This window comes from Esox lucius, chromosome 11 (genome assembly GCF_011004845.1).
Source record: "Esox lucius isolate fEsoLuc1 chromosome 11, fEsoLuc1.pri, whole genome shotgun sequence".
Classification (NCBI taxonomy): Eukaryota; Metazoa; Chordata; class Actinopteri; order Esociformes; family Esocidae; genus Esox; species Esox lucius.
The window spans coordinates 40,621,959-40,647,226 of NC_047579.1; the positions used below are offsets into that span (position 1 = coordinate 40,621,959).

The 25,268-nt window shown below is 45.1% G+C and overlaps 1 protein-coding gene and 3 non-coding genes across 5 annotated transcripts; all 4 read left to right on the forward strand.

The window, feature by feature from the left end:
- Positions 1-5,983: 5,983 nt before the first annotated feature.
- kpnb1 (karyopherin (importin) beta 1) lies at positions 5,984-25,122 on the forward strand. Of its 2 annotated transcripts, none has more exons than XM_010874712.5 (22): positions 5,984-6,344; positions 7,452-7,510; positions 9,438-9,620; positions 9,865-10,065; positions 10,306-10,458; positions 10,668-10,736; positions 10,840-10,929; positions 11,116-11,226; positions 11,544-11,645; positions 13,954-14,178; positions 14,650-14,841; positions 15,109-15,239; positions 16,036-16,183; positions 16,378-16,449; positions 16,994-17,138; positions 17,407-17,489; positions 17,824-17,931; positions 18,922-19,065; positions 19,446-19,551; positions 19,839-19,953; positions 23,226-23,387; positions 23,578-25,122. In XM_010874712.5, coding segments are annotated over exons 1-22 (2,640 nt in total). In that variant the 5' UTR covers positions 5,984-6,304; the 3' UTR covers positions 23,579-25,122. The 2 variants fall into 2 exon arrangements, with proteins under 2 accessions (XP_010873014.1, XP_010873015.1); XM_010874713.5 differs by having other exon boundaries at positions 10,668-10,727.
- LOC114840450 lies at positions 17,533-17,675 on the forward strand. The gene has a single exon (XR_003782644.2). It is a non-coding gene; the product is annotated as a small nucleolar RNA SNORA79 (small nucleolar RNA).
- Positions 19,110-19,252, forward strand: LOC114840451. Its single transcript, XR_003782645.2, has one exon. It is a non-coding gene; the product is annotated as a small nucleolar RNA SNORA79 (small nucleolar RNA).
- LOC114840452 lies at positions 19,614-19,756 on the forward strand. Its single transcript, XR_003782646.2, has one exon. It is a non-coding gene; the product is annotated as a small nucleolar RNA SNORA79 (small nucleolar RNA).
- Positions 25,123-25,268: the final 146 nt, after the last annotated feature.

The window sequence follows — 25,268 nt, forward strand, 5'->3', positions numbered from 1 at the left end:
AGTCCGCCTGCCGCCAGGGTCCCATCTGTGGCCGGTCCTGATCCGTGTCCGTGCAGAGGAAGAGAGCCGGGCTGTGTTTGAACACGTCGAACCATGCTTACTGTACCGTTTCAAATCCAACCCGGGCTTGATTCTCGATGGCCCCTCTTCATCCCTGCTCCTCAATGCCCAGGCTGGCGCCTTGGTAGATGCGCCCAATGTGTTCTGCGTAGGTCACGACCCCCACTAGCTTAAAGAGTGAATTTCCGGCCCACGTCGAGGCTCAGTGGGGAAAACCGTGTCGGTGTGAGAGTCCGTCGTTTGCACAGTGCTCGCTGGTCTGTGACTTCTGCCACAGACACTAAGGGACTTTGATAGGATAACCCCCCCCCCCCCCCCCCCCCCCCCCCATCTCTCACTAAACCCTTTTTAAAAGTTTCAATGTGCTGCTTATCTCCAAAGCCAGGATATCCCGGCCCATCCAGCCTGCCTTGCAGTGTCGTTACCTGACAGGTCTTGTAGAACTGGGGTTTAATAGACTCAGTTGATGTGTTTATCACAATTTTGGTCCTTAGTACTCCTGTGCATGCTGGGAGTAGCCCTGTGCATGCTGGGTTTGACTCTAGTCACAAATCCAGTGCAGTATTTTATTCCAGCTCAACTTCTTCCACCAATGCAGTCTTGTAGGCCAAAGTCATAAATTAGTTGTTCCTTTTCCTGCTCATTATCACTTAATGGATGTTATCGGTTGAATCCAGGGCAAACAGGTGGCCATTTAGATAAAAACCAAGACATATTGAATCTCATTCAGCAGATATTGACACTTGATTTGTATTTGACTAACAGGAGTAGTATTTTGTCAATGGTATTCAGCTGTGTATCTGACTAGTTCGGAGAGTAGCTTTCAGACTGATCTGGCCAGTTCATGCATTACTAGACTGGATGGCACTTTGTCCTGCAGCGCTGGACTCAACCAGACCAGATGGGGTTGATTCTTTCCCCCTGTGTGTAGTCTCTGTACTCTGATAGGGGTCGTCCACTTCCTGAACCACGGTTATCTGTGCTTCGATGCCACAGTGGATGTTACGGCTGTATGCCGTCTGGAGCTGAACCGCACCAACTAGGCAGGTCGGTGGAGGGCCTTGAGCCTCAATCTCTAAATCTCGTTTAAATCATGCTGGTTTTTACTTTTTCCGTTCTACAGTGTTTTGGCTTGAGTGACACCTTCCTCATCTGTTCTGTTTCAATTACACTGACATTATTTGAACTCAAATCAGCCACTTTTCTGGGTATAAGGACGGAGACTCGCCAAGCAAACATTTAGCCCTTAGACAGTGCTACTTCTCCCTGAAAGGGTTGGTTCATCTTTACTGGGTGATGTGTTGCGAATCATTTCCAAGGGTCCGGTGTTGAGGTATTGAGTTGTGCACAGTGTCCGTACCAAGACGGAAAGGATGGATTTGAACGGAACACTGATCGACCAAGTGTTATAACCCTGACAGTGGATTAATAAACCGTTCAAATCAAAGCAGCCAAATCACAAACGTAAAATAAAAAGTGACTCAAAATCAGAAGCAAATGAACTGTCAGTTCTAGTTCACATTTAGTCGGACTGTCCAGCATGTCGTGCTTCAGTGTTAGCTCAGTCCTGCCGTAGACCATAGACGAAAGTCATCATGATTTGCAACTAAGCTATGCTGCTTCTCCTAGAAAGCGAAGCTTGCCAAGTCATCGCAACATTGACTGTGGTCGGCTAAAGCTTGTGAAGCAAACGTCCAGTACGTTGGAAAGCGCCTTGTGCCATAACACACTCCCAGTCAATATTTCACTTATTGGGACTTATTGTGTCTGTTATTCTACATTTCTATTGTTTTCTGCCTGTAACCTGGAGTATTTAATCCACCTCATCCACTATGTTCACCAGAGCAATCTTAACGTGAAAGCATATCAGAGTAAAACCAACAAACACTTTTGAAGAACAAAATAAATCAGTGGTAAAATGTGTTTAGTGGAATTGATGCGATTAGTCTGACAGGAAGTTATTCCAGGCTCCAATGTTTCATATCAGAATCAGATGTTGCCATAATTTGTCGCACTACCCTGATCCAAACCTCTTGGTTCCGTTAAATTGACCCAAATTAGAATCACAGATTGTACACTGTTGTCTCCAAACTGTATTACACCAGACAGATGCACTGCATCAACATTGTGACTGTCTTCATCATCATCGTCATCATCACTTCCATCACTTTGCCAAAATTCCTGCTTTCTTTGACAAGGGGCATTTTATCAGATTTTTATTTTTTTTGCTTTTGTTTATTTGTTCATTGTTTCTTCCATTGTGTTGATCAAAATGAGGAAGAGAAGAAGAACAATGAGAGAGGCAGAAGAAGAAACTCAAGGCAGCTACTTACGAGTGACTACTGTAAAACGACTAACTAAATAAAGACAATGGGGTTGTTTTTAGACTGTGTGGCTTCTTGTGATTTCTCAGCTCTTAAATTTTGTGACGTTGTCTGGATAGCAGCTTACCCCTTTTCCACATACGGGTAGGCTTCTTGCTGTGATGGCTTTAACTGACCAAATCAAGTGCCCCCTTGGGCCATTGGTGATGTCAGGCCGGGATGAATTAGACGTTCAATTTTAACTGTGTACATTTTGGGTTTGATCCAATGGCCTCAGAGTGGTTCAACCTCCATGTGGGTTGGGGATGAATATATGTAATTTGGGGTGACGGAGCCTATTGGTTAGAGCGTTGAAACAGTAACTGAATGCTTACTGGTTCAAATCCTGAGCCGATATGGTAAAATCAGTAGTTGCACCCTTGAGCGATGACATTAAACCTAATTGTTCATTTGGACAAGTAAATAAAATAATACCTATCCTGGTAGCACTTTTCCCTGGTGCGCTTCTGTTTCTGTTTGGTCCTGGAGGGCAGAAACACTTTTTTTCTCCTTCAAATAAATAATGAATAAAAGTCAATTATACAGTCATATACATATTTACACGATTATGAATATTGGCGAGGTGGTGTAAGCCTACAAGAACAGCACACTGGCATGAAACGGATCTACAAATTCCGTAAGCAAAATAATGAAATGGTGTAAGAACCAAAAAAAAGTGGTAAATACTTTTCCCTCGGTTTTGCAAATAGCGCCAATGGGTAACCAAGGGTTACGTCATGTCCGTGTCCACCAAACAGTATGTGGTCTGTATGTGGGAGGCGGTTCCAAAACTACGATCGCCTCAGAATATTTTTGTACGTAGACATTTGAAAATAACGTGTTTTATGCGTCGGATCATTACAGCCTAAACAAAGTTTCCCTTTGGTCAGTCACATTGGTGCCACAGGGGGGAAAACGCATGCGTCAAGCATATCCGTGAAAACAAATATAATCACGCCCAATAAGGCCCTGCAGGTGTGTACCAGCTAGTAACCTCTACACCTATGCTATAAAATACCCGGCCCGTGACATTTCCCTGTTCCGTCCCAGAGCGGCAGTGGTTATATTTGACTAAACATTCCAGGACAGAATAAAACATTCTCAGAATAGATCAAAGCAATTAAAAAATATATTAATATAAATCACCAAGAAATTGCTTAGTCAAATAAATAGGTATCAAGTTGTAAATTAAATATGTTGTTTGCTGCCTCCATCTATGGGATTATGCACTATTGATGTTTAAATAGGTTATTTAGCTATCTAGAAAGTTAAAACCCTTTACTATCTCTTTTGGCAATATAAATATTTGGTGTCATTGAAATGGGCACCATGGTCAGACAGAGAAGTACCTATTGTTGTATGTAATGGCTGTGTAGTAGCTTGTCAGTTAGCACCATGGTTGGCACTGGTAGCATTTCAATCATTTAGGTCACTCGCTCTGAGACCTTGAAGTAGTTGTTTACCTTGCCCCTCTAGGGCCTTTTATCTACTTTTCACTCGTAAATGTTAGCTAATCATTCTGATTAGTTGATATTCTTCCATACTTTAGGTAAAAGAGGGAGAGTCTACATGTTAATAAATTACCTGATTATATGCAGAGGAGATCAATCAATCAATCAAATTTATTTATAAAGCCCTTTTTACAACAGCAGTTGTCACAAAGTGCTTTACAGAGACACCGGCCTTAAACCCCAAGGAGCAAACAACAGTAGTGTTGAATTTCAGTGGCTAGGAAAGACTCCCTAAGAAGGTCGAATTTTAGGAAGAAACCTAGAGAGGACCCAGGCTCAGAGGGGTGACCAGTCCTCTTCTGGCTGTGCCGGGTGAGATATTAAGAGTCCAATTGGAATAATAAATTTATCTGGGCTAAATCCATAGTCTATTTGATTTTAGACTAGGTCAGAAGTATGACCAGGTGGACAAGGACAGGGACAGCAACAGGCCCCCCAAACCAGGTAATCCGCAGGTGTGGACCAGGACCTCATCTCCTCCTAAAATTTAAAACTGGAGGAGACTGAGAAAAGTTAGTAGTGCATTCCTCATATCCCCCAGCACAATAATATAGCAGCGTAACACCTTAGAACTGATAGGGGGGTCCGGTGACACTGTGGCCCTACCCGGGGGAGGCCCCGGACAGGGCCCAACAGGCAGGAAATCAATCCACCCACATTGCCAGGCATCAACCAAAGGGACACCCACCAACCGCAACCCCCCTGAATGAGGGCCGAGTATTGCTAGCTGTGAGATGTGAGGCCCAAACAAGGCAAGGCAAACATCCAAGTATTAACTTGCTTCTGCAAGTTTGTGCGCTACAATATTTGTTGAGTACATTCTTACCTCACAGAAGAAGCAGCGCAGGTACTAATCCAAGCACTGGTCCTCTCACGTCTGGATTGCAACTCAGTGTTGGTAAAGCTCTGGATGTGTACCATCCAACCCCTGCAATTTTTCCAAAATGCTGCAGCCCATCCGATGTTTAACTTTCCCAGCTTAGTAATAATTAAAAAAAAATTGTTTTGCCAAAGGGACACTGTTTGGTACCCCATTTATTGGGCGCCAGGAGGAAATCAGTGCATGGGTAAAGGATGTTTTTTTCCTCTATCAATTAACCTATAAACAGAAGAGGAAAGGAACAACTGCTGTAGCAGTCATAACAAAGTGTTTATACAGATACCCAACCTAAAACCTCCAAAATCAATCAATATAATGTTGAAGCATTGTATCTTCAAAGAAATACTGGGTGAATGATGTGTCTGGCCATAGAGACTTAGCATTTACAAAGGTATGCTATTTGAAGAGAAAAATAATCTATTGGTGATTCAGTCAATTAAATGTATTTTCTAAAGTATTTTTTCAAAATGTGTGTATGCAGGTTTTATATACCCAGCTTAATTCTCATTGAGAAATTGATGCATGGAGGTTGCAAATGCCAATATTCCATGGACAAGCCTCTCACACAAACTGAGCTACTTATTTTTTGATACATATAGGTACCTCTGCACACAAGGTTTAGATTTGAATCAGTAAAGCAAAAGGTTGGCCTTGATGGATTTTTATCTGTTTGATTAAAATTGATGACATTTGGCACACATACTCAGGGAGAAGAGTTTCGCTAACCCACGCCATATGTCAGACACAACTTGCCCAATGTTGACTGAACATAGGGTATTTACAATATTACACAGATTGGCATGGGAGCGGTGCCTCATTTGTGAGAACTAGACTGGAGGTGGCCCTGCTCAGAAATAATTTACATGGCATAATGCCAGAATGGACACCTGTACTAGGCTAGCAATAGCTGCTAACTAAAAATAACATCCATTTAGTAGATTACAGTTGATGAATATATAGAACTGATGAAGAAATCAGATAATTTGATGGTTAATGACCGAAGAAATACAGTACAATCTTATAATTAATATGAGAATGATAACAATTTAGAAGGCAATTACTCAACACTTAATTTAACTCTGTCAGCTAGCCTACACATTTTTAGCAATATATATATTTATTGGTGCGCGCACATGAAAACAGGCTCGCGCGGGAGATAGGGAGGAGGTTTTTGGCCATAGCAGCCGCGCGTGATATCCTTCCGCGGGAGTCAAGCGCGGCCCTTTCCCTCCCTACAACACAGGATGAGAACAAGCAGCATTGCTGCTTAAACACATTATTTCACGTTCGGCGTTTGGAAAAAGCGCATATCCAACGTAAAATCGTGGGCTGCGGGATATTGGGCGTGTATGTTTTTCTCACCGGCTTTCGTTGAGTTATCCACGTTCCTCTTACATCGGTTGAACACTGAAGAAATATAATCCGGTTTGAGTTGTGCGCGGCAATCTAGCTAGCTAGCGAGTACTTCTGTGTAGAGTGGTGGGGACAGAATGGAGCTGATAACAATCCTCGAAAAAACTGTCTCTCCAGGTGATTATACAACTCTATATACTAATCAATGACATATATTATGTGAGTAGTTTAGGCCCAACAACTTGACATGTATGTATTTGATAGGGATAACCGGTGAAAGTTAAGTCAGAAAAAGGGAGGAGGCAAAATGACTTGCTAGCTAGGCGGCTAATGTGGCCTGCTCATTACAGTACGTGGATGCGGCTTCTTTGGAGAGCTAACATGTTAGCTAGGCACGCTATCTGTTTAGCTAGCTACAATCGCTAGTTATAATAGTTATGTCTGGGCAGCATTGATAGAACTTCCAGTAGTCAAACGTGGATATCCGTTGAAAAAGTTGCCCCACATAGTTTTTCATTTTTATGCGATGTTTTATTGGTTTAAGTTTAGTTAGCCACAGTATCAGCTTTTAACTTGGCTAACACGTTCATGTGCAATTAAGTCGGCCCTACCTTGCATGCTCGCTAACTTTAAATATTGCGAACATGTGCCGTTTTATGGAGGGGAAATTAGTTATAATGCTAATAGACCAAGACTTGGTCATGTAAAACTCATTGCTGTATGTCCTATTAGATGTCCAAGAATTAGTGAAGTAAAAGCTTTTGCATGGCCCGTGCGGCGATGTAGTTAGCTAGGTGCTTGGACAGGCTGCTAGGTAAGGAGTTTGCTACGAGTTGGTTAACGTTAGCTGGCTGGCCCATATGTTAGCGTAACTAGAGAACATGCCTGTGAGCACTAGTTTTCTAGCTCAATGGCTAATCGTTGGCAGATAGTAACTACATAGCCACTGGTGTGAACATAGCATCCAGTCAAGAAGTGGGTGATTTCCCTTTGGCAACGTCCTGACTATCTCACGTTAGTTAGCTAACGAGTTAATCTTACATCGAGAACTGTACACCCACACACTTTCCCAAGTAGATTATCACCGTAACAGTCTGATCACCGGTACGCACTGATTGTTGTAGCGTAGCTAGTCGTGCTAGGTAGCTATGCAAATCAGGAATTTGGTGTACTAGCAACAACTTGGCTGCTTCATGTCGTAGTTAGCCAAGCTAACGTTAACTAGCAATTGCATTGGCTATTTACATTGTGTAACGACAACCTTTTTCGCTCTCGCCCCCTCAGATCGAAATGAACTGGAGGCGGCACAGAAGTTTCTGGAGCAGGCGGCAATAGAGAATTTGGTATGTATGACTACATTTATCAATATCAGTCAGTAGCTAGAATAATTTATGCCGGTCACATTTGGGTCTGGCGCCAGAACAGTGACTGCATGGGAGCACATTGCATTGCCGGCGTTTTCAACTGGGCCCTTGCTTCCTCCCCCTCAACATTGTGGAAGCCGCCCCACACGCCACCGCTTTAGTGAATGAATGGAGACCAAGCATTAGCAACTGAAGTTAGCTAGCACACCCGTTACACCCATGTCGAGACAGAATCCCTCGACATGATTACTAGACCAACGCTTTCGACTTTGTCGGCTTGATTGATTTGTATTTTTTGTAAACCCACTTGAGTAATATTCTACAGAGACATAAAAAACGAGCGCATTGATGGTGAAACTGCGTTACCAATACAGCGAAATCACATGCCTAACTAGGACTTCTGACTAGCATTTTCTAACTCTACATTAAGTCCGTATAATACTCTTACAAAATAAGTTCACCCGAAATCTAAGTGATGGATGGGCGTTTAGTAGCAAGAGACCATTTGACAGATGGCTATTGCGTTTTTGGAATGGAAAGCAAAAGTGCTTAGCTAGCTGGCTAAAGAGGAAGTAAGGCGTGATCAAGGCGTCTGTCATAGAAGTGCAGTACTTCTTTGAATTGCTATTTAGCTTTTGTTTGTACTCTACCTTTTATAGAGAGAAAAATCAATGTTATTGTGTTCAGATGTGCTGTTTTCAGGCGTTGCAAATCCTCTAAAATAATTAGCTAGGTTATGAGGCGTGGGAGAAACATTTCAACTAGATGTGCTGGGGTTCCCCCTACTCTACCCTTGATTTTCTATGAAATTCCTGTGTTATTGGCAATTTTTTCCCCACAGGTTGTTTAAAATGGAATTTGTATTTGGGCACACGTCTTTATGGATAATATGTAGTGTTTCATTTCAAACTAAATCAAGGTGGTACGCATCTTTTCACTGTACGGTAAACTTTGCAATTTTACATGACGTCCATAGAACTGGGCTTCAAAGTATTATCTACAGGAAGTACCATTTTACCCCAGTCTTTTTGGCTTTCTTCTGCTGTCCTTCCCTGTCCATCGTAATCAAAGACAGAATTATGATTAAGTGTCAGTGTGTCCTTTTTAATCCGTTAGCTGTCATTTAATCCAAGTGAAATGCCCCTGGAATGTGTAGACGGTGACAGTCACACTTCATAATTTTTAATGTGCCTATTTTTTTCTCTTAATGTGCCTGGTTTAACTGGAATCACTTGCATCTGGTATCAACAGATAAGCAGCGACTGACCTCAGTCGCATAGCAGCGTCTGTGTGCGAAACATGGAGCTGTGCAACTCTCTGGCATGTGTGTTAATGTAACGGTTTGTTTTGACCAGGTCTTATTTAAAACATAACCACATAAGGATCCAAATGGATTTGTGGAGCCCGCTGCTTCCACCCGCAGACTGCAGCCTGAACTGCATGTCCTCCCCGGTATTTAGGGCCGGTTTTGCGTGCACAGCTCAAGCCTAGTCCTGGACAACACCAGGCTTGTTGGCGTGACGACAACTAAGCCGAAAACTAATTTCTACCTGTGTGGGGTGGTTTTTAATGAATTTGGGGTGTAGGATTGCTTGCTATGTACAGTTTATGTTGCCATTTAATAGGCTACATTTAGCCCCTTTGTGTGTAATAAAGCTGTGTAGTATTATCTGGTAATGAATGTAGGGTGCGTGGTGGTGCTTGAATGTGCAGTTCATTAGCTTAAATAGAACAGCTTTCCATTTATTTAGTCTTGGGTGCAAGACTTCGCTGGCACTGACACGTTTGAACCAACTGCAGTTAAACCCAGCTCGTGTTGGGGTCTGATGCTGACCTCTGTTGTGTTGCACTGATACGCCGCCAGCCGCTCCGGCTCTGATAAGTCTAATCTCCCTACCCGTTCCAGCCTACGTTCCTGGTGGAGCTCTCCAAGGTTCTTGCCAACCCTGGCAATACCCAGGTGGCCCGCGTGGCCGCTGGGCTACAGGTGAAGAACTCGCTCACCTCCAAGGACCCAGACGTGAAGACGCGCTACCAGCAGAGATGGCTGGCCATCGAAGCCAATGCGCGGAGGGAGATCAAGAACTTTGTAAGGAGATGTTTCTTTTCTACTCTGTCTTGGTGTCTGATGGGATTTCTGATGTGGGCTTGGGTGATGTTACCGAATGTAATGACCTGTAGGTTTGATTATGCCGCTGCCTGTCAAGACAATGTAACCCTGCCATAGTGCTTGCTTGAGTTGCGCCCATCGCCATAAGGAGCAAGGGCATTTGATGGGTGTCCTCCATCCCGAGGTTTGTACCCCTCTGACCCCTCCCTCCCACCCCCTGCAGGTTTTGCAGACCCTGGGCACGGAGACGTACCGGCCCAGCTCGGCCTCCCAGTGTGTGGCCGGCATCGCCTGCGCGGAAATCCCGGTCACCCAGTGGCCGGAGCTCATCCCCCAGCTGGTGGCCAACGTGACAGACCCCAGCAGCACAGAGCACATGAAGGAGTCCACCCTGGAGGCTATCGGATACATTTGCCAGGACATTGTGAGTCTCGCCCTGTGACCCGATGGTATCATAAAAGACTTGAACACTGGCATTTCACTTGCAAACTGTGTGTAATAATGATGTAACTCCTCTTCGTAATGCGTTTGCGAACGCATTGCATGTCTGTTCAATTATTAGGCGCGCTGTCTTCGATTAGTCTCGTTAACCTCGTAAAGTGGGTGTCTCGCTGTGTCTGCCGATGTAACTTCTCATTGGCCCACCCGTTGCCATGTCTTTTAGGACCCTGAGCAGCTGCAGGACAATGCCAACCAGATCCTGACTGCCATCATTCAGGGCATGAGGAAGGAGGAGCCCAGCAATAACGTCAAGCTGGCCGCCACCAATGCGCTGCTCAACTCCCTGGAGTTCACCAAGGCCAACTTCGACAAGGAGGTAGGAAATATTTCGGCGTGCCGAATTGCAAGTGTTCGTGTTTACTCACTAGCGTCGTCATGCAGTGATGGTGTGGATCGCAAGTGGGCGTGTGCTGCACTCATGGATGAACTTTGATGTCTATAGATTCATGTTGGCTGTTGACTCAGGCTGTTGAATGCCTGGTGTTTTCTGGGTCAGTAACAGTGGGATTGTTTTTTTTGTTTTAGACGGAGAGGCACTTTATAATGCAGGTCGTCTGCGAGGCCACACAGTGCCCAGACACCCGAGTGAGTATCGTGAGTCTTTTTTTGTTTGCTTTCCCGAAATGTTTTTGCTTTCAACCAGTGCTTTTAACCAATGAGCGTTTTTGTAACGTGAAATGCAATGTCTCTCACACAGGTACGTGTGGCAGCCCTGCAGAATTTGGTGAAGATCATGTCCCTCTACTATCAGTATATGGAGACATACATGGGGCCGGCACTGTTTGCGGTAAGTGACACGGCTACAGTGCGGCTGGGAGTTTACGTGCCTAAAGGCGTTGTTCTGATAAAAGTTGTGCCTTTTTCTTTTCGTTAGGACACCAGGTGTTCTGAATGTTCTGTATCAGTTACTGAAGTGCTTGTGTTGTTTTGTAGACTATCCTTGACATCCGTGCGTCTCTCTTCCACCTACTAGATCACAATAGAAGCCATGAAAAGTGACATTGACGAAGTTGCCTTACAAGGGATTGAGTTCTGGTCAAACGTGTGCGACGAGGAAATGGATTTGGCCATCGAGGCAACTGAGGTGAGCGCCCTTTGGGGCTGGTTTAAACTCTAAACTACAGAATAGGAACCATCCTTCCAAGAAAACATCAACAACCGGAAAAAAGATCAGTCCCACTGATCAGTATTTGGATATATGGCACACCTATCAGGTCTGTGCTGAGAAACCATGCAGACAACCAGTGAACATGTGTTCCAGACTGTTCCCTATTCATCATTCAGCCATTACATTTGCCAGCATCCGCAGATGGGGTTGATTTTGAAAGCATGCTGTGTGTGTACACATGACAGTCTAAAGGCAAGTGCGTCGAGTTTGAAACGCCTCTCTGCTCCCCCCAGGCGTCGGAGCAGGGTCGTCCCCCGGAGCACACCAGCAAGTTCTATGCCAAGGGGGCCTTGCAGTACCTGGTGCCCATCCTCACCCAGACACTCACCAAGCAGGTATGTGGAACGCCGCCTGGTTAGATGGGTAGGCGACAGCGGCCCGATACGCCCTGTGTTGGAGTTCTGAAGAGATTTGGTTGAAGCAGGTGGGTCTTAATCGCGGTTTTCAACCCCGCCTATCTGAGGGCCAGTTGGAAATGGACACCAATTCCTGTGGAATTCCAGACTAATATAAGTGTTTTGCAGCAACTTCAGCCTGTGTGTCATATTAGTTAAGGCTATGTTTTTTTTCCAGACCAATCCTGGAACCTGCTAATTGACTGTGCACGCACACTGTAACTCATGGCTATTGAGGAAGCAAGTGTTTTTATATACATGTGATTGAAGTTAATGTATGTAGGAGAAACTAGTCATAAAATTTTTACATGAGTCAAACCGCACATCTAAACAAATCAAGGCGAGTCATGCCTATAAATGCCTTTTGGTTGCCCCCCCCCCCCCCCCCCCCCCCCGTTTAACAATATTTTGATGTTGGCAGAGGGAGAATTTAATCCAAATCCGATTGGCTGGTGTAATGCGAAGCATGTAAAATATGCCAGCTACAGGGTGTTGAAACCTTAACTGTCTGGGTTAGGAGGGGGACCGCGACCTCTGCCAGACCAACAAGGGCAAAAAAAAACAAAAAATGTTTTGCCTGGAGTGCACAAGTGCCCCCCTGTAGGCTGTTGAACTCCAGTCCTGTTAAAAAAATAATAATTCTACCTGCTAGTTAATGTCACTTGAAAGAAACACTTGAGGTTGACCTAGATTATTCCTGTATAGCCATTAGCTAGACTGAATCTGCTGTGGATTTATGATTCAAATGGATGAACCTGTTTTTATTTACGTTGCTCGTACCTCTTGCTGGCTGAGTCTTTAGGTTTAAATTAGATTCGATTCTCCCTTTTGTGTAATGCCATTGGTCTTGCATTGTCATTCTGTAGTTGGTATATGAAGTCAAGCAGGGAGAGGTGAGGGCTTTTCATGTTGTCTTGAAGAAGTGTCCACATTCCTTACCAGCAGAGAAATGTGGATTTCATTCTCCTGTAGTATCTTTAACCAGGCCCGGCTTGTCCAGCTAAATTGCTTGGGAGGGGCTTATACAGGCGCTCATGAGAATAACGCCTTCAGTGCGACAGTAGCTAGCGAAGTGAAGGTGGCACCAAATAAATCCCCACTTGAATCTTTGGCTGTATATCGGGTTTGTGGTGAATCATATCAGTCTTTGAGAAACGAGCATAACCTTTTCATAGTTAAATCGTCGTTATTGTGCCCAGATGGCACGCTCAGTTTAGAAGATAGAATAGGACCGGTAACACTGAATAATGGGTTTTCTAAGTAGTAGGTGGCTCCTGTCACAGTCTTCTGCTAAAATGAAAGTGTGGATGAGGTAAAAAGAATGAGAGCCTGTAGGAAGGCACAACAAAGCGAACAGCGTTTAAACAAAAGTTGTAATGTTGTGAATCCAGCACAGGTCTTCCTAAACATAATGAAATGTTGCCTCCGTCTTGCTCCTTTTGTGATATGTTGCAACCTAGATAGAAACTGAAAAATGTAAGGAAATGTGTTCTTTCAAGTTTTGAAGAAGTAGTGAAACCACGCTTAGCCTGCCTTCAACAAGCCTGTGAGTGGAGGTGTTTTTGAAAACTAAATAGGTATGTTGCCAGGCATCCACGGAGGCCAGATATTTGAGGTGTGGCCTCTTGCGACTTATTCTCTCGCAACGCTTTTTCCAAACTAATCCTTCTGTTATGGAAGGCATTCACATGGCGAGATTTGCGGGTTGCATCTAGAATGTTGGCGAAGGGTTTGACTGGAGCCAGGCAATGTTTCTATCTCTTATCTGTCTGAACAGCCGTTGTCAAGCTGTCAACAGCACTGAGCCAGTTAAAGGAAGGCAGTATTCTTCAGCTAAGCATTGCACTCTGAATTCTTCTGGAAGTTGCCCTGGATAAGGGCATCTGCTAAATGGAATAATGAAGAAAAGTTATAGTTTAGTCGTTTTCTAAAACTGCAAAACGTGCTGCGTTTGCCCTGTGGGAGTTGTCATTATATTCTATATTATTATGGATTCATCAGAGCCTTAATCTGTCATATAAATGAATATCCTTTGCTCTTACTTTGCATGTGTAGTGTGTTCACCTGTTATTGCTTACAGTTGGGCTGTCTTCACACACTGTCTATGTAAATACAGGGCTGCCCTCTCCATACAGTGGTTTGTCACACTAATATCCCCCTAACCCCCCCTGTTGCTCCGTCATTCACGCTGTAGTGGCTTGTCCTGTTGTTTCATGCCTGTCTCTCCCCCCCCCCTCACCTCTGTCAGGATGAGAATGACGACGATGATGACTGGAACCCATGCAAGGCCGCGGGCGTCTGCCTGATGCTGCTGGCCACGTGCTGCGAGGATGACGTGGTGCCCCATGTCCTGCCCTTCATCAAGGAGCACATCAAGCACCCCGACTGGCGCTACCGAGACGCCTCCGTCATGGCCTTCGGCTCTATCCTGGAGGGGCCCGAGCTCAACCAACTGAAGCCCCTGGTCATCCAGGTAACTAGGCCCCCCGAACGGGCTCACGACCAACCACAGCTTTTTCCACGGCTGATCTGATTGGATGAAAGACCGGTCTACATTCTCCCAACCGTTAGCGGCTTGTCGTCTAGCGGCCGTGCGCTAGCGCTTTGAGACAGGCGTCCCACTTTGCAGTGGTAAGTGGGCCAGGTGGCGGTCTGCTGCGTGGTGCTATGTACTAGCTGCCAGACTAGGGCTCTAGGTAGAGAATAGGGTGCACTTGGATGTCCCTGGGACAATCCCAACCTAATGAGGGTTTGGAAATCTGTCGGGTCTGTGATGAGAAAATCGTGTACTCTTGTTCTGAGAAAAAAATCACATCTGATGTTTTTATAGGATTTATCTGAGACCTGCACATGAGTTCGCCTAGTCTGTGCGCACTGTCAGAGTGGATGGACGGCCCCTCTCGGCCCTTGACAAGCGCTAAATCTCACCCCCCTCTCCCCCCAGGCAATGCCCACGCTGATCGAGCTGATGAAGGACCCCAGCGTTGTGGTCAGAGACACCACTGCCTGGACGGTGGGCCGGATATGCGAGCTGCTGCCGGAGGCGGCCATCAACGAGGTGTACCTGGCCCCCCTGCTGCAGTGCCTCATCGAGGGCCTGGGGGCAGAGCCACGGGTCGCCTCCAACGTCTGCTGGGTGAGACACAGGCGCCTGTTGATTTATTTATTTATTATTATTATTATTTATTTTTTTATTTTTCAAACTGGCCAATTGCACGATGTGTGGCGCGTTTAGCAACACGTTCTGCTTCAGCTCTGTCTTCAGTCGGTGTGTTGAGTGCTTAACCCTCAGCGGAGTGTGTGAGAATGAGGCATGACGGTGGTTTTCCTCTTGGCCTCGTTGATGTCTTGTTCTTGGTTTCCCTATGGACTTTGTTATGCTAACCCCCCCCTCTCCCCTCAGGCCTTCTCCAGCCTTGCGGAGGCAGCCTACGAGGCCACTGATGCGGCGGAGGAGCAGGAGGAGCCTGCCACTTACTGCCTCTCCTCCTCGTTTGAGCTCATCGTCCAGAAGCTTCTAGAAACCACTGACAGGTTGGCAGGAATTTCCCTCAGTCTTTGTAGACATGTTTTATCAGGAACTTGTCTGCAGGTTGGAAGCAAAACCAAAGTCCTGGATTTGACAGATGGGACAAACCTAATTGAAGTACAATAAATAAAACAGATGCCGTTCACTTGAACTTCTATGTTTGATTTTATCCGTTAGCCAAGATCTGGATTACTTTTTGTTTGTGAAAAACCGGGCTGTTGGCTGCAAAGGTTTTAGGTCCTTGAAGAGGATAGTCGCACAAGTTATTTTCAAGGTAGATGGAGGTGTTTCCTCTGGTCTGTGATGAGAAACCATGTAACATGCTGACTCACAGAACCCCCTGGCACCCCCCCCCCACTTCCTCAGGATATCCTGTAACGAACGGCATTTGTTTTACTTGCCCTTTTGAAGTGTCTGAGCTTTGTCATCTTTGATTTTATGAGATCTGTATTTTTGGGGGCTGTTTGTTTAAATTTTGTCTGATATTGTTTTTAATATCCCCCTTCCATATACACCCTGTGGTTATATTTGGTGTGTAGGTTGGTTCTGTGTTTTTCACCCACCTTAATATCCCATCCACTACCACCCCCGCAATACGCATCAAGATCAATAACAGACAAGCACTGGCATAGCTCTCGGCATAAACATTCAGCAATAGAATAGTCTACCAACTGAGAAGTGGACCGACAGAATATTGCGTTAGCGTGGGAATGCACCCGTAATAATAAAAAATGACGGCGGGGTTAGCTGATGCCTGACCGTAACAAGGAAGTGACGTGTATGAGTGTCTTTGTCCCCCAGGCCCGACGGTCACCAGAACAACCTGCGGAGCGCGGCCTACGAGGCCCTGATGGAGATTGTGAAGAACAGTGCCAAGGACTGCTACCCAGCCGTGCAGAAGACCACCCTGGTCATCATGGAGCGCTTGCAGCAGGTCCTGCAGATGGAGGTGAGTGCCTCGGGGCTTTTGAGAGACCAACCTGGGGCTTTGTTGTCGGCGGGTTCGTGATGAGACGTCCTGTACACACACTGATGAGCTCTGATGTATAATCAAGGATTCTTATTTGACACTCTCTGTTTTTGAGAAACCCCAGTTTAAGGTACCCAGTGTTTGATTTGCTGTGTTCTCCCTCCTTCTCCCAGTCACACATACAGAGCACCTCAGACAGAATCCAGTTCAACGACCTACAATCTCTCCTCTGCGCCACCCTGCAGGTGAGACCAGTTCCGATCTCAGTATTTCAGCACCCTCTGACTTGGGGTCAAATCAGCAAAATGGCTAGCCTTCTGCTTGGCCTGTTTTTTGGCTGAACACCATTTTAAGTGTTCTCCGATTGGTTAAGTTGATCTATATTGTCGCAGAACATTAGTTGAAGATTCACATGCTGAATCTTTGGAACTCGGGCTGGCGACGCATATCGTCCTAAAACGAGACCGTTCGACTCGAGTGCACTTCGACAACTCCTTAAGGCGTCCTTGTCTTTGACACCTTAGTACCTGTCTGGTCTGTGACGAGAAATCGTGTACTGAAATCCCTGATGACACTTAATAGGAAGAATCTGAGACCTGTACAGCCGCGATCCCGGAGACTTGAAAAGGCAAGCTCTCTCCGAGGAACGCTGTCGCAGAGATGGTAGAGTCAGTTGGAGTTGGTCTCAAGCCACGCTGTCCTCTGGCCTGCTTCTTCCTAGTCTGTGTCTTGACTGCCCGGTCTGCGCCGTGTGCACTAAACCGCTTTCCATCCCCCCCTGTCTTCTAGAATGTTCTGCGGAAGGTACAGCACCAGGATGCATTGCAGATCTCAGACGTGGTGATGGCCTCTCTGCTCAGAATGTTCCAGAGCACTGCCGGCTCGGGTGGCGTGCAGGAAGACGCCCTAATGGCTGTGTCGACGCTGGTGGAAGGCAAGCCATTAACACACCTAGAATGAATAACTTTTATTCAAATCTGTACCCGTGCATCCTTGCAGCTGGTCTGTGATGAAAAAAATATTGTACTCAAATTCCTGAAATCCATGATGTTTTTAAGGATTTACCTGAGACCTGTGTTTTCTGGCCACTCGGTCAATGTCAAAGGGATTGTTCTCTGCTTCCCATCACGTTATGGAAATAGGCTGTTGTACGTCCCGTGTCACAAGTCCCAGTGTTTCAGTCATTTGTTGTCTCTCCTCAGTATTGGGTGCTGACTTTCAGAAATACATGGATGCCTTTAAACCCTTCCTGGGTATTGGACTGAAGAATTATGCAGAATATCAGGTGGGTTGTAAATTTGCACAGGGAGAACTGAATGATAAACATTTGACGCCTGTTCCTCCTACTGCTCTGAGCTGTGGCTGTTGGGATTTTAGGTCGTCACAGAGTGATGAGGGTCTATTTCACCCAGTGTTCATGAGGCAGCAGCGCTGCTGTTATCTACACTGGACTTTGCGGGACCCCACATTTGTAATGCTAAATGTTTATTTTGTATTTTTTTTAGTGGAAGCCAACAAAACAGGCTTACATTTGTGGAAGCTCTTGTTTGCTAACTTTAATTGCAACCTAACAGGACTGTGTACACACCTTTGACTAAATCCCCCGTCTCCCCCCCCAGGTGTGCCTGGCTGCTGTAGGCCTGGTCTGTGACCTGTGCAGAGCCCTGATGTCCAACATCCTGCCTTACTGTGACGAGATCATGCAGCTCCTTCTGGAGAACCTGGGGGTGAGTGAAACTGGCCCTGCAGTCTGCCTGACAGACAGGCTGGGCTACTGGACCCATGAAACTGGCCCTGGGGACACAGCACAATGTAGGCCTTCATCACCACACAGGGTTAGGGTTCCAGGCAGGGCTTCCAGGACTGCTCAGCTGTGTTAAGTGTTTGATGGTAGGAACCGGAAAAAACCTGAGATTTACTGCGATTTCCCCTCTGAAGTCCCTGTTCTTGATCCTGTACAGGTAAACAAATGGGTTTTAGTTTTTAGAAATTCCCCAAAACATGTATCAGAAATGCAGAGGCGGAGTGCAAAACATTTAAGCCAAAAAAGTGTACCAGCAGATCCGGAAGTGGTTGACTCATTCAACACGTCCCCAATATAGTGAGGCCAGTGTGAAAGGCTGTTCTTGTCTGTTGGTACATTATTACTCTTCATATGTGTGTGTAGCCAGGAGGCTCCCATTGTGTTGACTTAATGCTGTAACATCAGTCAACGGTTAGGGAGACCTTTAGGGATGATCACTGACTTACCAGAAATACCATCGATTTTTAGACCGACAAATGTAAACAAAGGTTTAACAAAATGTGGAAAAACACTCATGAAAGGCCTAGGGATGATGCCATATGAATCACCGGCATGTTTAGCTGAGTTAATAAACCACAACGCTCTTTGTGGTTTAGGGTGTCTGTTAGATGAGTTAATGGAGTTTCAGAGTTCCCTCAGTCACCACAATAAGTGGCTTAGAGTATTTACTGCAAAAATCTTGAAGGCAAAATGGACAAAGCTGAATCTTTCATTCGAAGGTTGGCTTAACCCAGTGACATATTTTCAATAGGCTGAATGGGGACTAATAACCTTGTATTTGAGTAGTTGGCCCAGTAGCATACAAGGCCCTGGATCTTGACTGGTCTATGTAAGCAAAATGCTGTGCTGACTTTGACCAAGCTTTGAGGTGATTGCATATAACACATGCCCCCCCCTCCCCACCCCCGCACAGAATGAAAATGTGCACCGGTCGGTGAAACCTCAGATCCTGTCTGCGTTCGGGGACATCGCCCTGGCTATCGGAGGAGAGTTCAAGAAGTACTTGGAGATTGTCCTGGACACCCTGCAGCAGGCTTCCCAGGCACAAGTTGACAAGGTAGTCCGTACGGGCCAACTGGTGTCCTCGTTGTTTTTCTACCCTGACGCCTGTTCCTCCTACTGCTCTGAGCTGTGGCTGTTGGGATTTTAGGTCGTCACAGAGTGATGCGGGTCTATTTCACCCAGTGTTCATGAGGCAGCAGCGCTGCTATTATCCCCACTGGACTTTGCGAGGCCCCACATGTTTCTGCCCTGAGAATATTCATCAGCCCCTGTTTGTTGATATGAGTTTCCTAGTGATCAGTCGATGTACACGGCTTGTTGTTGGACAGCCGTTACTCTCGTTCCTCTGGTGTCATGTTTCTAACCGGCCCTCTGTCTCTCCCTCCCCGTCGTCTTGTTGATGTCACGTATGGGTCCCCCTGTGTCCTGGCGCAGACGGACTACGACATGGTGGACTATCTGAATGAGCTCCGGGAGGGCTGTCTGGAGGCCTACACCGGGATCATCCAGGGCCTGAAGGGAGACCAGGAGAATGTTCACCGTGAGTCCCTGAGTCCACCTATGGCACAGATTTTTATTGGCTAGTATTAGTTTTCAGTAGACTGACGCCTGTTCCTCCTACTGCTCTGAGCTGTGGCTGTTGGGATTTTAGGTCGTCACAGAGTGATGAGGGTCTATTTCACCCAGTGTTCATTAGGCAGCAGCGCTGCTGTTATCTACACTGGACTTTGCGAGGCCCCACATGTTTCTAGGCATTTTATCATCTTGGGGCTTTGCGTCGGGCCTCTTTCTGACCGGCATCTTTCTGACCATCTCTTGTCCCTCCAGCTGATGTGATGCTGGTGCAGCCCAGGGTAGAATTCATACTGTCCTTCATCCACCACATCGCAGAGGATGAGGACCACTCGGATGGCGTTGTGGCCAATGCTGCTGGACTCATAGGGTGAGTGAGGTGATCGAGGTTTCCCAGGACGTGTTGGTGGTGGCGATGTTAAGTTGACCTTGTGTGGCCTCAAATAAGTTTAAATATCGTAGGGCTGACCATGTTTAAAACGGGGATCCTTAGCATAATAAGATTTTGTTGTTTTCCGTGCAGCTAGCCCAACTTCTAAGACTTCCTCATCATCATAAAAAAATCTAATTTATATTTGACGCAAAGATTTTAATTTGATTTTACCAGGAACTGCAAATCCCTTGTGGAATGTTAAGGAATATTTTAAACATTTTAGAATAATTTTTTTCCATGTTAGATCTAATTTTTCTTATTAAAAGAACGGTAGTTATTTCCCCCGCAATCAGGACAGGGTAAACAATGGCCTGCTGCCACTCCAGAATGTGCACAACCATTTCCCTTTGTTATGGATGCATAGATCAATGAAATGTAGCGATGTCTAGTGGATTATGGATGCGTAGATCAGTCAAATGTGGCGATGTAGGGTGGTCCACGGGACGACAGTCTTATCAATGACGGGAATGACATCACAATGTCAAATGATGATGATTCATTGTTTTTAAACTGGACTGTGCTGTAGTTGGTCACCAGAAAACCCTGCAGTGCAGCAGTCTAGTACAGTATCGTGGGTTATTCACTATTTGGTTCAATGTATTTGTGGTAGATGGGATCAGGGTTTCTTTAAAAACATTGGGACCAGGCAACATGACCGGCAGTCTAGTCTTGTTTCTGATTGACTGCACAGGTTTAGTGGACAACATGCAGGTATGACGAGTGCATTTTTCAGGGACTGACATTCTTCCCACTCCCCTCCACGTCATACGTGTTTTACGAAGCAGAAGTATGCTTGAGTGCGTGTGTTTCAATTCGTTTGTTCACTTCTCCTGCAGCGGGACTGGAGCTACGCTTAGGAGTAACTACCATGCTTTCACTTATCTATCATCTTTATAACTATGATCTTAAAGAATATTGAACAGAAGAGAGCCACTTAGATTTTATAAAAACAGAGAGCACAAAGCAGCACAATGTTCAAAAGGAAGTTTTCTCTCTCTCCTGATCAGCCAGACAAATACAGCTCTGGAAGAAATGACGAGAACCCTGCAAAATTCAGTTTCTCTGGTTTTACTGTTCATGGTATGTGTTTGAGTAAAATCAACATTTGTTTTATTTTCTACTGACAGCATTACTTCCAAATAAAGATATTGTCATTTTGGTTATTTGTAGAAAATAACAAAGATGCATTGTTTTCAGACTTCAAATGATGCAAAGAAAACATTCATTCATTTTTCAACAACAAAATACTAATGTTTTAACTCAGGAAGAGTTCAGAAATCAATATTTGGTGGAATAATCCAGATTTTTTTAATCACAGCTTTCATGCATCTTGGCATGCTCTCCACCAGTGTGTCACATTGCTGTTGGGTGACTTTGTGCCACTCCTGGCACAAAAATTCAAGTAGCTCGGTTTTGTTTGCTGGCTTGTGTCCATCCAACATGTTTTCAATGAGTTTCAGGTCTGGAGATTGGACTGGCCACGAGGGTCTTGATCTGGTGGTCCTCCATCCACACCTTCATTGACCTGGTTGTGTGGCATGGAGCATTGTCCTGCTGGAAAAACCAATTCTCAGTGTTGGGGAACATTGTCAGAGCAGAAGGAAGCAGGTGTTCTTCCCGGATAAACTTGTACTTGGCTTGATTCATGCGTCCTTCACAAAGACAAATCTGCCCGATTCCAACCTTGCTGAAGCATCCCCAGATCATCGCCGATCCTCCACCAAATTTCACAGTGGGTGCGAGACACTGTGGCTTGTAGGCCTCTCCAGGTCTCCATCTAACCAATAGATGACCAGGTGTGAGGCAAAGCTGACTCATCAGAGATGATGACCTTACTACATTCCTCTACGGTCCAACCCTTATGGTCTTTTGCAAACTTCAGCCTGGGTCTTCTTTGCTTGTCATTGATGAAGGTTTTTTTTTCTACTTCAGCCGTGCCCCTAGCAGCCTGTTTTGAACCGTCCACCGCTGTGCACTTCACCCCAGGTGCTGTTTGCCATTCTTTTTGTAGGTCACTTGATGTCATCCTACGGTTGTTGAGTGACATTTGAATGAGTTGACGGTCATCTCGGTCAGTGGACAGTCGTTTTCGCCCTCTGCCAGTCTGTAGTTTCGTAGTCCCCAATGTCTGTTGCTTGACCATTTTCTTGTGAACCGCCGTCTTTGAAATTTTGAAATTGAACCCTTTTCTTCACTCAAAGCTTTTCTTTTCAATTCTTTTGTCATGCTGAATAGTTATTTTTTTTATTCAAATTACCTTTGAGGTACTACTTGCACTGTTTTTTCCATCCAGCTTGTCCTATTGCAAGAGGATAGTGATGACCACAGCAGTGGTTTTTATAATTAAATTAGATTTGGTTCAGGTAATCACCTCATTGAGTAAAATGAGGTGTGCCTGTGTTGGAATTTAACTGACACTGGAATTGAATGACTGCCATACATGTAGAGATGCTGATATAAGAAAAGATTGGAGTGGTCTCTTAATTTTTTCCAGAGCTGTATATATGGGCCTGATTTCTGAAAGTTGTTAGTCTGACAAAGATCACAAATGATTAAGATATTTTTGCATCTTTCATAGTGTGAACATAAAGGAACTGTATGTTCTGAAATAGTATGTGCTAACAAAAGATCACAGCATAAAACACACTTTCAGGCTATTTGCTTCTTAACTCATGAAAACAAATATGAATTCATCGCTGGGGTTGACGAAATATTGTAGACTATAGATGGCCTATTCCTTAGAAACTGATGTGTTTAGAGTTTAATAGGTTGGTAGAATTAAATAAAACATGCAATAAGGAATCGTATGTGTAGTTGCTTTTTTAACGGTTGCAGTTAACACATTTGTTCAGTTTTCCAGGTTTGAGAAGTCAATGTTGCGTTCATGCAGATTACTTGTTGCGAATCAACTTTTTCCAGTTACATATTGTTTTTCCAGATGAAATATCAAAATGTTTGTTAGGGCTACTTAAAGCTATTTGTTTTTTCAAAGGTAAGGTGGTATCAAGAGAAACCAGCATAATTGAATAGAAAATTTTTTATTTCTTCAAAGGAAAAAAAACTCCTTTGTGAAGCAAGACAATCAACGGATCAACAAAATTTGTTCGAAGTTACCCTTGCAATTTTTTGGATTCACTTTGTTAGATTTAAGACTACGGTTTGAGATTGTTTAGATGGGGATTTGTAATCGACTGCCCTTCTCTCCTCAGAGACCTGTGCACAGCTTTTGGGAAGGACGTGATGAAGCTGGTTGAATTGCGACCCCTCATCAATGACCTGCTGACGGAGGGACGGAGGTCCAAGACCACCAAGACCAAGACGCTGGCCACGTGGGCCACCAAGGAGTTGCGCAAGCTGAAGAGCCAGGCCTGGTGAGCCCCTGACCTGCCCCCTGACTAGCACCTCACACTCCCAGGCTGGGGACGACCTTCCGGGGGAATTAGCGATATTTGAATGTTTCTGGTTTTGTGTCCGCGTAAGACGTTTGCTGTCATTGAGTGTCTTAATGCCAGGCTTTGCCTATGGCTAATTATCTTTTTCTTCCTGTTTTCCACTCTACAGATTTCATGCTGGTTGGGGATGAAAAAAATATACAAAGAACAATGAAAATGCCCCACTGGAATTTCTTCTGTCTTTCGCGTGACGTCCGAGTTAAAGCAGAAGTGAAGCGTGCGCTGAGATGAGTGTCTGAGAATGTGAGAGCGAGTGAGAGAGTGCGAGAGCGAGGATCGACATCACACCACCTTCTGAGTACAATTCCAGCAGTCGCCGGCAGACAAGCAGCGCCCCGACCCCACCCCCCACTTCCTTAGCACCCTCCCCTTTTTCTCTTTCGCAGCCACCTGTGGATTGAATCTGACTTGACGACAAGGACTGGACACACAAACTTGGATCGCTGTAGCCGGCTAGTTCTAGAACTCCTCTGAAAAAAACAATTAGTCCACATCAGGATCACCCGAGTAGGAAATGAACTGCCAAATGTGGTTTCTTTTTGGGAAAAATGCAAACATGATATGAAAGGACTTGACTATTTTGCTCTTTGACTGATCCGGGGAACACTTAATACTTTTTTTTGGTTTAGGGGAGGTTCCTACAAGCACTATATGGTTGCAGACTTAAAAAAATAAATGAGTGGAGATGGTCAATTTTTAAGCAAACGAATTGAGCCTGAATCCAAAACGTGCAAATGTTTGGGGTGATGGGAACGCGCCCAAAGGATCACTGCTGGAGTTGAAGGAAGACGAAACGAGGGGGACGAGCGCGTGGGTCTGTTCCCCCTCGTGTCCCACCACTAGCCTCTGGTACCCCCACGGCTCCCCTAGAGCTGCCAGGGCGGAGCTGGCCAGCGTGGATAATGGAGTGTCTGTATGCGTGATGGAGGGGAACTGCTGCCCCCCCCCCTCCCCCCTCCCCACTTATTCAAATAAATAATAAATCTCAAAGCAACTTCAGTAAGATATTTGGGATCCTGTTTTTGGGAGAGGGCACTGGGACTCTAGATGACTTATTGGTAGCACTTGAATTGGCAAGGTGTTCTTCCTTTATTTCCTGCTAGAGAATCACCGACAAGATGTCTCCCCCCTCCCCCCCCAATGGCATCAGTTAATTTCTCTTCAGCGTGGGCTTCTAGATGAACAGACCCTTCCTTGCCCTGTTAAGAAACAGAATTGGTGAGGATTAAAGTGTGTGGTTTTCAGAAGTGTTTCAGGATCAGTCGGGGGCTAGGAAACCCTCAACAAAGCAATTTGTTTGTGGTGTAACACTCTGACATCTACGTAATTTTATGATGAGCAAGGAGTAGAAATTGAGTGCCAAATTTAGACTACTCAGCATAAAGGGCCGACTTGTGAAAACACAGTGTAAAATAAAACAAGCAAACAATTGCCTACAGGAGAATGCAGTTGTAAGTCAAATTAAACTACAAGAATTGGGTTTTGCTTCTTCGACTGTTTGGGTTCCCATTTGTTGGTTTCTTGCTGGACTTCGTTGGATAAGGGTCACTCAACAAGCTTGTTAAAATGAGAATTGAAGACGTTTGTATAAGGTTATATTTTTCCATTGCTATGAAGAAAACATAATAATAAAATGATATTAAACATTCCCCAAGCAGTTCGGGTACTTTGGTCTTTTTTTTCTTTTTTTATCCTCCTGTTTCCTTGCAAAGGTTTGTTAAATGCACTGTAAAGATTTCAGTTTCCATGGGAACGGTTGGATGGTTGAGAGATCTCCGGACTTCCAAAAACAGATCTTTC